The 13,099-nt window shown below is 42.6% G+C and overlaps 1 protein-coding gene across 1 annotated transcript; it reads left to right on the forward strand.

The window, feature by feature from the left end:
- The first annotated feature begins 459 nt into the window (after nucleotides 1-459).
- Nucleotides 460-12,150, forward strand: LOC128520695 (probable 2-ketogluconate reductase). The gene is made up of 6 exons (XM_053495051.1): nucleotides 460-532; nucleotides 6,369-6,738; nucleotides 6,826-6,997; nucleotides 10,397-10,575; nucleotides 11,549-11,645; nucleotides 11,752-12,150. Exons 2-6 carry the CDS (start codon nucleotides 6,372-6,374, stop codon nucleotides 11,903-11,905), a joined length of 969 nt encoding a protein of 322 aa, XP_053351026.1. The 5' UTR covers nucleotides 460-532; nucleotides 6,369-6,371; the 3' UTR covers nucleotides 11,906-12,150.
- Nucleotides 12,151-13,099: the final 949 nt, after the last annotated feature.

Here is a 13,099-nt window from a genome sequence, read left to right on the forward strand (position 1 = left end):
TCGCACCGTGGCTTTGCCCCTGCTTGGTCGAGGGTTCCCACCTCGGCCTTTGTGTATGGAGTATGTTCTCCTTGTGCTTGGTGGCTTTCCCCGGGTACTCTGGTTTCCTTCCACAGTCCCACAGACATTCAGATTAGGCTAATTGGCATTCCCAAATTTGCCAGTACTGTGAGTTAACAGGAGGTCCTACCACGGTCGTAACAATGTTAATGAATACAATGGTCTCCATGGTCCCTAGCTGGACTACATAGGTTCCTAGATGGATGGATGTATGAAACATCTTTTTTTTTTTACAGCATATCACATTTAAATATACTGTATATGCTGTGTATAATCATAATGATTTGGCTCAGTCCTGAACCTTTAGTATAATGCAGCATTGCAGTCTTGGTGGAATGATACATAGTTGCCGGTGTCCTGCACTTTTCAGATGGTCCCTTAATGACAGCCTGTGGGAGGCACAGAGTTTAGCCAGGTTTAACCGCACAAGAGCGATATCTTTACACTTCAACATTTCTCTCTCAGTTCCAAGGTAATACACACATTTATTTCTTTAGAAACAGAACAGAAAATCTCAAATGTGTAGTGAATGTCCATTATTCTCCAAAATTAAGTTTTTTATCCACGGATCAGTTTTTTTTTTTTTTTTTTTACACACGGTCTGTAAGGACTGAACAGAAGTCTAAGGACTGAACAGTCTAAGGACTGAACAGAAGTCTAAGGACTGAACAGTCTAAGGACTGAACAGAAACATTAGTCATGGATTAGTGGGGCAGGGGAGTCCGTAAACTACACTTACTGCACACACTACTGTTTTTAAACAGAAACTGAACTAAGTGTCAGTATTACAGTAGTTGTATGTCTATACGTGTCATCAAGTAGTGGAGATTAGTGATTAAATGATTGATTATCTTCCTGGGCATGTAGTATACAGTACCGATATCATATACATATAGTTGTAAATCTCATGTGAGTTCATGTAAAGTCTACAGGGTGGAAAATCACCTAGGCAAAATTTAACAGCTATTGAACTAAAGCACCACCTTTGTGCTCTTACTGTGCATTTTCCTGGACTTCAGTCTCCTGGACCTTATGAATGGCCTTAAAAGGAGTCTAAAAGGAGAAAGTGTACAGGACAAAGCATTCAGGATTCAGAATTCAGGATTTAGAATTCAGGTGGTTCTCAGCAATATCCCCAAACAGTTTGTTTAAAAGACTGTGCGTTCCATCCCCGGCCGTTTAAGGAAACTGGTTGATGCCACCCATGTTTTTGTTTAAATTTAAAGATATGCTTCTGGCTGTGAACTTTTTTAACGATTGAAGATTGTGATTACTTGCAGGAAATGCAGGTCTTGAACCTTTAGTATAATGCAGCATTGCAGTCTTTGTGGAATGTTACATAGTTGCCGGTGTCCTGCACTTTTCAGACGAAAAAAACACGAAACCAGTCTAGGAAAAAGTATGTCTGTCCAGCCAGATTATGTTACAGCATCACAGAAAACTGACCAGACAGAATTTAATATAGTACTTAGATATCTGTCTGATGTTTAACCTGCACCATAAGTAAAAAAAATACAGACTCAACAATGATTTATTTTATACATACGAAAACCCGAACGGGCGTGAGGTGTATTTAAGGTGTGCTGCTCTTGTGGACAGGTGTGTGATCAGAACTCGGGTGATTGAGAACGGAGATTTAGGGTGGAGCCTAGTGTTTCCACGGACCGCTCCTGAGGGCCACTGGACCTGTCGCTGGGGTAGACGACCCCTTCTTCTGAGACCAGGCAATTGTGGGTGTTGTTGGTGGAATTCCCTGAGAAGGTTTGGGTCAAGGATGTCTTTTCGTTGGACCCAACTCCTCTTCTCAGGAGGGCCTTAACTCTCCCAGTCACCGAGATATTCGAGACAACCACCTCGACGGCTGGACCCAGGATTTCTCTCACGGCGTAGATCGTTCCGTCCTCCAGCTCCAGTGCCGGGTGGTGGAGGTTTTCGTCTAAAATGTTGGGTGAATCTCGTATGTGTGTGGGAGACTTAACTTATATGTGATCTGTGCGAGATTGGTGAAGGGACCAATGAATCTGGGACTCAGCTTCTTACAGGGCAGTCAAAGACGGATGTTGCATGTGGAGAGCCAGACCTTTTGTCCAGGTCGGAAGGTTCGAGTATGTCCTCTCCTCACGTCAGCGACGATGCGTTGTCTTCGAACTGCACGTTGTTGGTGAGCTGAGTTACATACCCTCTTATTCTCCTGGAACCAGTGAGTCATGGAAGGTACCCCGGATGGCATTCTGTTCCATGGTAGAGAAAGGTGGTTGGTAGCCGAGTACTCACTCAAAGGGAGTGAGTCCTGTGGTGGGTTGCCCGAAGTAAATTTTGCGCGTACTCAGCCCAGGCGATAAATTGGCTCCAGGAGTGTTGGCGGTCATGGCAGAAGGTACAGAGGTATCTGCCTATCTCCTGGATTTTACATTCAGTTTGCCCATTACTTTGGGGATGATATCCAGAAGACAGGCTTATGGTCACACCCAGGAGGTTAAAAAAGACTTTCCAGAACCTGGAGATAAATTGGGAGTCCTCTGTCTAATACAATATCCTCTGGAATGCCGTAAATTCTGAAAACCTGGTTAAAGAGTGTTTCGGCCATCTCTTTAGCCGAGGAGTTTTGGTAATGGAACTAGGCGGCAACGATTACCAGGATGCGTTTATGGCCTTTGGAACAAGAGAGGTCAGTGACGAAGTCCACTCCTAGGTTTGACCATGGACACCGGAGAACTGAGGGTAATAACTTTCCTGCTGGCAGATGTCTGGAGGACTTGGTGGTTGCGCAGTCCCGACATCCCCTCATATACCTTCTAATCTGTTCTGCCATGTTGGGCCACCAGAAGCATTCTTCTAGTAGTAAGAGGGTTTGATTCATCCCAGGGCGACCAGTGCCCATTTAAGCCTGCCCCTGCTGGAGGAGCGTGTCCCGCTGTGTGAAAAAAACGTAGAGATGGCCAGCCGGATAGTCTGGTGGAGAGGGCTCGGTTGTAATAGACTGGCGAATTTCTTTTTCAATCTCCCACTGAGTCGGAGAGACAAACAGAGTTGAGGAAAGAATGTGTTTAGGTGTTTTTAGAGTATCTTTCACTTCATAGTGGCGAGAGAGAGCGTCAGCCTTGACATTTTTTGTTCCTGGTCTATAACTGATGGTGAAACGGAACCGGGTAAAGAATAATGCCCATCTGGCTTGTCGCAGGTTGAGGCGTTTGGCTTCTTGCAGATACTCTAAGTTCCGATGATCTGTTAAGATCAGGAAAGAGTGTACTGCCCCCTCCAACCAGTGTCTCCACTCCTCTAATGCCAGCTTGATCGCCAGGAGCTCTTGATTCCCAATGTCATAGTTCCATTTGGCAGGCAACAGCTTTCTGGAGAAGAAAGCACAGGGATGGTACTGAGGAGGTTTCCCCTGCTGCTGCGAGAGGATAGCTCCAACTCCTGACCGAGACGCGTCGACTTCTACCAAAAATGGTTTGTCAGTGTTTGGGAGAACAAGGAGTGTGGACCTGGTGGCTTCAGCATTCCACGCGAGGGCTTTGGGTTTGCCCAACAGGAGATCGGTAAGGGGGGAAACAAATCTCCGGTAGAAGTTTGCGAAACCCAAAAAGCATTGGAGCTGTTTGATGTTGGTTGGGATCGGCCAGGTACGAATGGCTTCCACCTTCCCTTTGTCTATTTTGATCCCTTGTTGACTGATGTGATAACTCAGGAACTGCAAAGAGGATTGATGAAATGCGCATTTTTCGGCTTTCAGGAACAGTTGATGTTGTCTAAGTCTCCGGAGAACCTCGACCACATGAATGCGGTGTTCCGACTCGTTCCTGGAGTAAATGAGTATGTCATCAATCTAAATGATAACAAACCAATTCAGAAACGATTGGAACACCTCATTCATGTAGTCTTGGAATACGGAGGGGGCATTGACTAGGCCGTAGGGCATTACCAAATTCTCATAATGACCAGTGGGTGTGATGAAGGCAGTTTTCCGCTTGTCCCCCTCTCGTATTCAGATGAGATTGTAAGTGCTCCGGAGATTCGGCTTTTGAAGATGCGCGCCCCTCAGAGTTGTTCCAGAGCAGTCGGGACGAGAGCGCATAGCTAACCTTTATCGTGATTTGATTAAGGGCGCAATAATTAATACCGTAGCCACGAAGAAAAAAGTCAAAGCAGCAGGGGAGGTGGATGTACCCTTGTTGGAGAGCCTCCTCAATGTAACTCTCGTTGGCTTTCTGCTCTGGAATAGAGAGAAAATGCCTTTGGGCACTGGTTCACCTGGATGGAGGTCAATGGTGCACTCCCATGGCCGATGAGGTGGCAGCTGCATGGCTCAGCGACGACAAAACATTTCTCTGAATTGGGAGTAGCACTCGGGGATAGTCGCACAGGGCTGGTCGCTGAGATAAGATATCTTGCTCACCAATGGACGAGGCGGCCGTCGGGGACATGTCAGAAAGATGGGTCGTGACGCATGGAGGTTTCGGTGGTGCATTCTTGAAGACAGTTTGCCCCTTTGACGGAGGTTCGGAAGAACCGCTACAATTCCACCAAGTCATCCTGTTCCATCCTCGTCAGGCCATGAGTTGTAGCCCCAGATGTGGATCCAGCCCTTGCCGGAACTTCATCAGGAGTGCTGCTTCGTTCCACCTACTTGCGGCGGCTAAGGTTCTAAAAATTAAAGCATAGTCAGTAATGGAACTTTTGCCTTGCTTGAGTTTAAACAGTTTCTGTGGTGGAAGAGTCTGCCGATTGAGTAAACACCTCCTGGAAGTAGGTTGTAAACTCTTGGTAATCGTGCACTATGTTGCAATCCTGCTGCCAAATGGCCTCTGCCCACTGAAGGGCTTTATTGGTAAGCAGAGAGATTGTGTACGCAATTTTATCTCTGCCGGATGGGAACCTGTGAGGCTGCATCTCAAAGGTGAGAGAGCACTGGAGAAGGAATCCATTGCAGTTCTCCGCCAAGATGTTCTCTGCCTCACGGAAAACTCGCGGGGTGAGAACTGGGTGATTGGAACTCCGCCTCGCTGAGAACTAGGTGATTGGGAACTTCGCCTTACGGAGAACTCCGGTGATTGGGAACAAAGATTGAGGGTGGAGCCTGGTGTTTCCGTGACAGTAAAAAGCGATGTTATAAACAGTTATGTTTTGATTGCTTGATTGAAATAAAAAAAAAACATGGCTCATCTCATATAAATCTCCTATCCCTAACAATAAAGTTTACTGCAGCAAGATGTTCACTTTTAAAATAATCCACTGTATTTGCTCTCTTTATTTCAGAATTGCAAAGTGCAAAGTATGTGGACACTGCGGATTTATGTACATTCTTCAACCAACAGAAAGAATGTGTTCCTTATCTTTTTTTAAAAACTTGTGGTATACTACAATATTTTTGGTGACAATTAAATACTGTATATATTTACTGTTCAAAGAAAAAATATATATTTATTGTGTAAGGAAACTGGAATGCCCGGAGGAAACCCACTAAGCACAGAGGGAACACGCAAGCTCCATGCATACAGACCTGTGCATTAATTTTGCACGAATCCACACTTTGTTTTGTTTGTTTAGACCTTCTGTTTGGTAGCGTGAAAAATTTAATGACGGAATACAAAAGCCTGTTGACAGATAGACAAAGTGTATTGAGGAGATCAGATTAGGTCGAAAAATTATGTATAAATTCTACAGCCAGAATGCAATAACTTATCCTTGCATTTACATTTTTGACTTACTGTAACCTTGCGTTTCAGGAACAGTTTTCACTGTTTTGCCTGCGATAACTAGCCAATGTCTTAATGCTTGTGGCCATAACTCTAGGTTTCAGGTAATGAAAGAAATTCTGATCTTTTATTTTTTATTTATTTAAAAAAGAAAAAAAGAACTAGCTATGAGTCTTGAGAGATTAAGACTGTCTGAATCATATTTGATTCGATTTTACATCCAGCAAAGGCTCCAGATCCACCATGATGCCGACTAGGATAAATACAAATAATAAATGAATACTCACTAGAAACAGCTATTTATCTATATTCCCAAAATTCTGCCTTTGATGTACATGTCTCATTCCTTAACAAAAATAATAGACCATAAGTGTTTGAACAATGACACACTTTTTGTAAATATTGTGTCTGAACAGCACCACAAAGGAAATTGCAAAGCTTTTTTGTACTGTTTTTAAATAAAGACCCTTTCATTTTTACAGTCTCAAAAGTAATTGAACACACTAACCCACCTAACATAATAAGAAATCTGGACTTCTATCGGCAGTCACAATGACTTTGAATGAATGAAATTCTGCAGGTTAAAGTTTCTGCCCTCCATGTATGCAGATTATGGAGAAACCCTGCATATTGACCACCAAGCCTGGACCAAAGGGGATTTACAAGTGTTTTAAACCAAACCTTGAGAAGCATTTCACAATTATCGAGTATGAGAAGTTTCTTGAAAAAAAAGATTATGCAGTAAAGATCCAGGCCATCTTTGTGTGCAGTTTCCTACCAAAGGTAAATAAGGAACTTTTACAAGCATTACCCAAACTTCAGGTTGTTGTGAATTGTGGTGTAGGAGTGGACCACCTGGACATACCACTAATCAATAGTCTCGGAGTGAAAGTGTGCAACACTCCCCATGTAGTCGACAATGCCACAGCGGACATTGGGATGGCATTGATGTTGTCATCAGCAAGAAAAATTATTGAAGGTGAGGATCATTCATGTTTTCAACTTTGTACACATATTTCATGAATACCACTCCTCATGAGTTGTTAATTTTTTTTTTTTCATGCAGGACATAACTTTTCAAAATACCATGAATCAGAATTCGTGCCTGAGACGTCTTTGGGCACTGATGTCAGTGGTGCCACCTTGGGTATTATTGGTATGGGAAGAATTGGATTTAAAGTTGCCAAAAGAGCTCAAAGTTTTGACATGCGAATCCTCTACCACAACAGGAATCGCAGGTAAGGACTCGTGCCCCACCTCCACAAGCCCTCGAGCAAGGCCCTTAACCCTGTCTGCTCCAGGAGTGCCGTACTGTATAATGGCTGACGCCAGCCTACTAACAAGAAGCTGGAATATGCGAAAAATAAAGAATTTCACTGTGCAGTAATGTATATGTGATGAATAATCGTTGAACTTAACTTTATTTATTTTTATATCTTTATACGTAAGAATCTTACGTATCTTTATATGTAAGAAAAATAGCTTCCCTATTACAGGATGGGGTTACTCCTCTTCAATGCCATTTGTGGGTGTTATTCCTTTTCTGGATTAGTATGTGAAGCCGAACATATAAATCATTAAAAAACATTTTAAATGAGAAACATTAAGTTGTGTTTTAAAAATGGTTTCCCACCTGTTTTTAAGTTTGTTACCTGGTATGTTTTTTTTTTATTTGTTTTTTTATAAAAACAGGCTGTGACAGGGAAGGGAAGAGAGTTAGTTGATATGATGCAGAGAAGGAAGGTGGGGATATACTGTGTGTCCAGGAGACCAGGTGGAAGGGTAGCAAGGCTAAAAGCTTAGGATCAGGGTTCAAATTGTTTTACCATGGTGTGGATAGGAAAAGAAATGGAGTAGGAGTTATTCTAAAAGAGGAGTTTGTAAGGAATGTTCTAGAGGTGAAGAGAGTATCAGATAGGGTGATGAGTCTGAAGATGGAAATTGAAGGGATAATGTTCAATGTTGTTAGTGGTTATGCCCCACAGGTAGGATGTAAGTTAAAAGAGAAGGAGAAATTCTGGAGTGAGTTAGATGAAGTGATGCAGAGCATCCCCAGAGGTGAAAGAGTGGTGATTGGTGCAGACTTCAATGGACATGTTGGGGAAGGGAACAGAGGTGATAAAAATGTGATGGGCAGGTTTGGTCTTCAGGACAGGAATGTAGAAGGACAGAAGGTGGTGGACTTTGCAAAGAGGATGGGAATGGCAAGAGTAAATATTTTCTTCCATAAGAGGCAGAAACATAGGGTGACATATAAGAGTGGAGGCAGAAGCACTCAGGTCGACTACATCTTATGTCAACGTTGTAACCTGAAAGAGATCAGTGACTGCAAAGTGTTGGTAGGGGAGAGTGTAGCCAGACAACACAGAATGGTGGTGTGTAAAATAACCCTGGTGGTGAGGAAGGCGAAGAGGACAAAGGCAGAGCAGAAGGCTCAAGTGGTGGAAGCTGAGAAACGAAGAATGTTGTGAAGTCTTTAGGGAGGAGTTGAGACAGGCTATGGGTGATCAGGAGGGGATTTCAGTTGACTGGACAACTACAGCCAATGTGATCAGGGAGACAGGTAGGAGGGTACTTCATGTATCATCAGGTAAGGGGAAAGTGGACAAGGAGACTTGGTGGTGGAATGAGGAAGTCCAGGAGTGTATACAGGGAAAGAGGCTAGCTAAGAAGAAGTGGGAGACTGAGAGGACTGAAGAGAGTAGACAGGAGTTCAGGGAGATGCAGAGTAAGGTGAAGGTAGAGGTGGCAAAGGCCAAACAAAGAGCATATGAGGACTTGTATGCTAGGCTAGACAGTAAGGAGGGAGAGGTGGATCTGTACAGGTTGGCAAGGCAGAGAGATAGAAATGGAAAGGATGTGCAGCAGGTTAGAGTGATTAAAGATAGAGATGGAAATGTACTGACAGATGCCAGGAGGGTGATAGGAAGATGGAAGGAGTACTTTAAGGAGTTGATGAATGAAGAAAACAAAAGAGAAAAAAAGAGTAGATGAGGTAACTGTTGTGGAACAGGAAGTAGCAAATATTAGTAAAAGTGAGGTGAGAAGGGCATTGAAGAGGATGAAGAGTGGAAAGGCTGTTGGTCCTGATGACATACCTGTGGAGGTATGGCAGTGCTTAGGAGAGATGGCAGTAGAGTTTCTGACAAGTTTGTTTAACAAGATCTTGGAGAGTGAGAGGATTCCAGAGGAATGGAGAAGTGTATTGGTGCCAATTTTTAAGAACAAGGGAGATGTGCAAAGCTGTGGCAATTATAAAGGTATAAAGGTAATGTGGTTGCTGTGGGAATAATGAAGCTGTGGGAAAGAGTAGTGAAAGCTAGGTTAAGGGCAGAGGTGAGCATTTGTGAGCAGCAATATGGTTTTATGCCTAGAAAGAGTACATCAGATGCAGTATTTGCTTTGAGGATGCTGGCGGAGAAGTACAGAGAAGGTAACAGGGAGTTGCATTGTGTCTTTTTAGATTTAGAGAAAGTGTATGACAGGGTGCCAAGAGAGGAGCTGTGGTATTGTATGAGGAAGTCTGGAGTGGCAGAGAAGTATGTTAGAGTGGTGCAGGACATGTATGAGAGCTGTAAGACAGTGGTAAGATGGGCTGTAGGTGTGACAGAAGAGTTCAAGGTGGAGGTGGGTCTGCATCAAGGATCGGCTCTAAGCCCCTTTTTGTTTGCTCTGGTGATGGACAGGATGACCAATGAGGTAAGACAGGAGTCTCCATGGACTATGATGTTTGCAGATGACATTGTGCTCTGTAGCGAGAGCAGGGAACAGGTGGAGGAAAATTTGGAGAGGTGGAGGTACGCTCTGGAAAGCAAAGGAATGAAGGTTAGCCGCAGCAAGACGGAATACATGTGTGTAAATGAGAGGGACCCAGGAGGATCGGTGAGGCTACAGGGAGCAGAGGTAAAAAAGGTGCAGGATTTTAAGTACTTAGGGTCCAGAGCAATGAAGAGTGTTCAAAGGAGGTGAAGAGACGGGTACAGGCAGGTTGGAATGGGTGGAGAAAAGTTTCAGGTGTGTTGTGCGATAAAAGAGTATTAGCGAGAATGAAAGGAAAGGTGTACAGGACAGTGGTGAGACCAGCAATGCTCTACGGCTTAGAGACAGTGGCGCTGAAGAAAAGACAGGAGGCAGAGTTGGAGGTAGCAGAGCTGAAGATGTTGAGGTTCTCTTTAGGAGTGACAAGGATGGATAGGATCAAGAATGAGTTTATCAGAGGGACAACCCACATTAGATGTTTTGGAGATAAAGTCAGAGAGGCCAGATTGAGGTGGTTTGGACATGTTCAGAGGAGAGATGGTGAATATATCGGTAGAAGGATGCTGGATTGGAACTGCCAGGCAGGAGGTCTAGAGAAAGCCAAAGAGGAGATTTATGGATGCAGTGAGAGAGGACATGAAGTTAGTTGGTGTGAGAGAAGAGGATGCAGAGGATAGGGTTAGATGGAGGCAAATGATTCCCTGTGGCGACCCCTGAAAGGGAACAGCCGAAAGACAAAGAAAGAAGAATTTTTTTTTTTTTTTTTACATATTTTCAAATAATGGGATTAATTTATGACGGTCATTAAAACCAAGCATTATTTCTATAGTTGATGAGGTGATTTTTTATTTATTTATCTGATTTCTTTGTGATTACAGGACAGAGGAGGATGAGAGGGCTGTTGGTGCTGTGTATTGTGAGAAAATGGAAGAGCTGCTGCAGAACTCGGACTTCGTAATGATTGTGGTCAATCTGTCCCCTCAAACACACAAGCTAATTGGTGCTAAAGAACTCGCCATGATGAAGTCCAGTAGTACCCTCATTAACATCAGCAGAGGTAAAGTCATAGTGTAGTTCTCTCAAAATAAATGTCAGTCATGTATCTGAACAGAAAAACAAAAAAAAAACACTCTCCAGCTTGTGGGTCAGCAGTGTGGGTCAGGTGAATTCTGATTTTTTTTCGTTTTACTATTTCATTAGAGCCCTTCTTCAACACTTCAGTCAGCTCCAACATGATTTTAATCCCTTCCATTGACCCTCCTTTTATCTGACCTAATTGTAGTGTGCCGTACAACGTCTGTAATTGGAGCTTTTTTCTCAGATTGCTTCCATATCAGACTTACTGTAGACAGTAGACTGGGCCTGGTTTAAATACAGACAGTTATTCTACACCGCCGTTATTTTCATCTTTTCTTGATTTCTTTTGCTCTTCAAATAAAATGCAAAATTTACTTACATTTGAAAAGAGGGCTTTGGACTACTTAACAATGGTCCAGTTCTTGTCCTCCTCCAGGTAAGACGCTTGATCGTGTATCGTATACCATGTACCAAGTATCGTGGTTAGAAACTAGACTGCAACAGTTGTAGCCCAATTCCTGAAAACATTTGTGTGTGGTGGCTCTTGATGCACTGACTCCAGCCTCAGTCCACTCCTTGTAAAGATCTCTCAAGTTTTTGAAGCAGCTTTGCTTGACAATATTCAGCGGTCATCCCTGTTGCTTGTGTGCCTTTTCCAACCACAGTTTTCCCTTCCAGTCATCTTTCCATGAATATGCTTCAATACAGCACCTTCTGTGACTTACCCTGCTAGTGAAGGGTGTCTATTTTTGTTTCTGGACAACTGTCAAGTCAGCTGTCTTATCATGCATGTACTGAACAAGACATGAAATATTCTCATATTTTAAGATACTGGATTTTTGATTTTTTTTTAAAAAAAAGGATTTAAATATTTCACTTTCCATGTAATGAATCAAGAATACATGAAAGTCTGACATTTTTAATTAAATTAATAAAAACATTCTCTTGACAAGGTTTGGTTGTTGACCAAGATGCTTTGGTTGATGCGCTTCAAAAGAAAATCATAAAAGCTGCAGCTCTGGATGTCACCTACCCTGAGCCACTTCCAAGGTGCAGTCCATTTTTTTTTTTTAAACTCAGATCAAGATAAGCAGTAAGTGAATGAGGAATTTATAAATCTAATTCTCTGTATTGTTTGTAATTTTCATTTTTACAGAGATCATCCTTTATTGTCATTACCAAACGTAATTGTCCTGCCGCACATGGGGACACGCTCTATGGAGACCTTTCAGATCATGGTGGAGAGAATGATTGTTAATGCCTTGGCAGTTCTAAATGGAGAACAACCTCCAGATGAAGTGAAGATATAGATCACATCTACATATGTCACAAGCTCATCTTTTGGTTTAACGGGGTTAAACGTTATATTTAAAAATTTAATATAAAATCATGTTATTTCTGATCTGATTTAATCTGCCAGCAATTAGGAGCATGTCAAACTTCAATACAGTACATCTGTATATCTTATTTGTCTGTTGCAAATTAGTCATCATCTATATATCAGACTAAATGTAAATAAAATGTTCAATAAAAGGGCACAGCATTTCCAGCACTATTTAAACATATGCTCAGATTGTCTCCTTTAATTGGTCTGCTTAAATAATTAATTACAGTAAGCACCCAAATGTGTTTCAGCTGAGTCTGTTACCTGCTTGACTTAAATTAACTTACTTTTGCACATACAAGTCCATGTTTCATGTAGTTTTTGGGCTACTTACACAAGTCCCACTAAATAAGTACATTTAATTGATAAACATATATCTGACATTTCATACATACTGTTTTTTATATATATATATATATATATATATATATATATATATATACATACACACACGCACACACACAGGTATATATCCAATATATATGCACAGAGCTTAAAAAACCTACAACCAGTAGTGGCAACATCTCTGGCATCCAAGGTCAACTCAGCTCCTGGAACTGGTACATGGTCACTACTACCGTTTTGGTGCTACTTCCTGTGAGACACTACAGACAGGTTACCATATAGTTCTTTATGCACAATAAAAGCATTGGTGGCAGCAATGTCCAAGAAGTGTAGAAAAATCTTTCTGTATCACTTCATGGTCTCCAATGTGCTGGTTGTACGCTGTCACAGGTGCAGGACATGGGAACGTCTTTGTAGTCCATGTACCTTGTAATTTCACCATCCTCTTCACCGCGTCTCCTGTATTATGGCGTTATATTTCTGCCACAATTCTGAGCGCGTGGTTTCAATTTTGAGAGCAGACAAAGCACTCTATGCACGTGCAATGTCTCCACTGCGTGCTCAGCAGCTCGCGTGTTCTCCGCGCACGCAAGACTTCTCGATTCTGTGCGCGTTCGACTCTGTCTGCACGCGCATGCAACATTTATTTTCTGTGCGTGCTCGACTCTGCCTGTACGCTCGCTCAACTTTGTCCAGCATTACAAAACTGCCACAAAACCAGCCAATCACAGACATCCACACACTACTTCTGATTGGCTGTTCCTTCTCTATCAGC

This window comes from Clarias gariepinus, chromosome 4 (assembly GCF_024256425.1).
Source record: "Clarias gariepinus isolate MV-2021 ecotype Netherlands chromosome 4, CGAR_prim_01v2, whole genome shotgun sequence".
In the NCBI taxonomy this organism is placed as follows: domain Eukaryota; kingdom Metazoa; phylum Chordata; class Actinopteri; order Siluriformes; family Clariidae; genus Clarias; species Clarias gariepinus.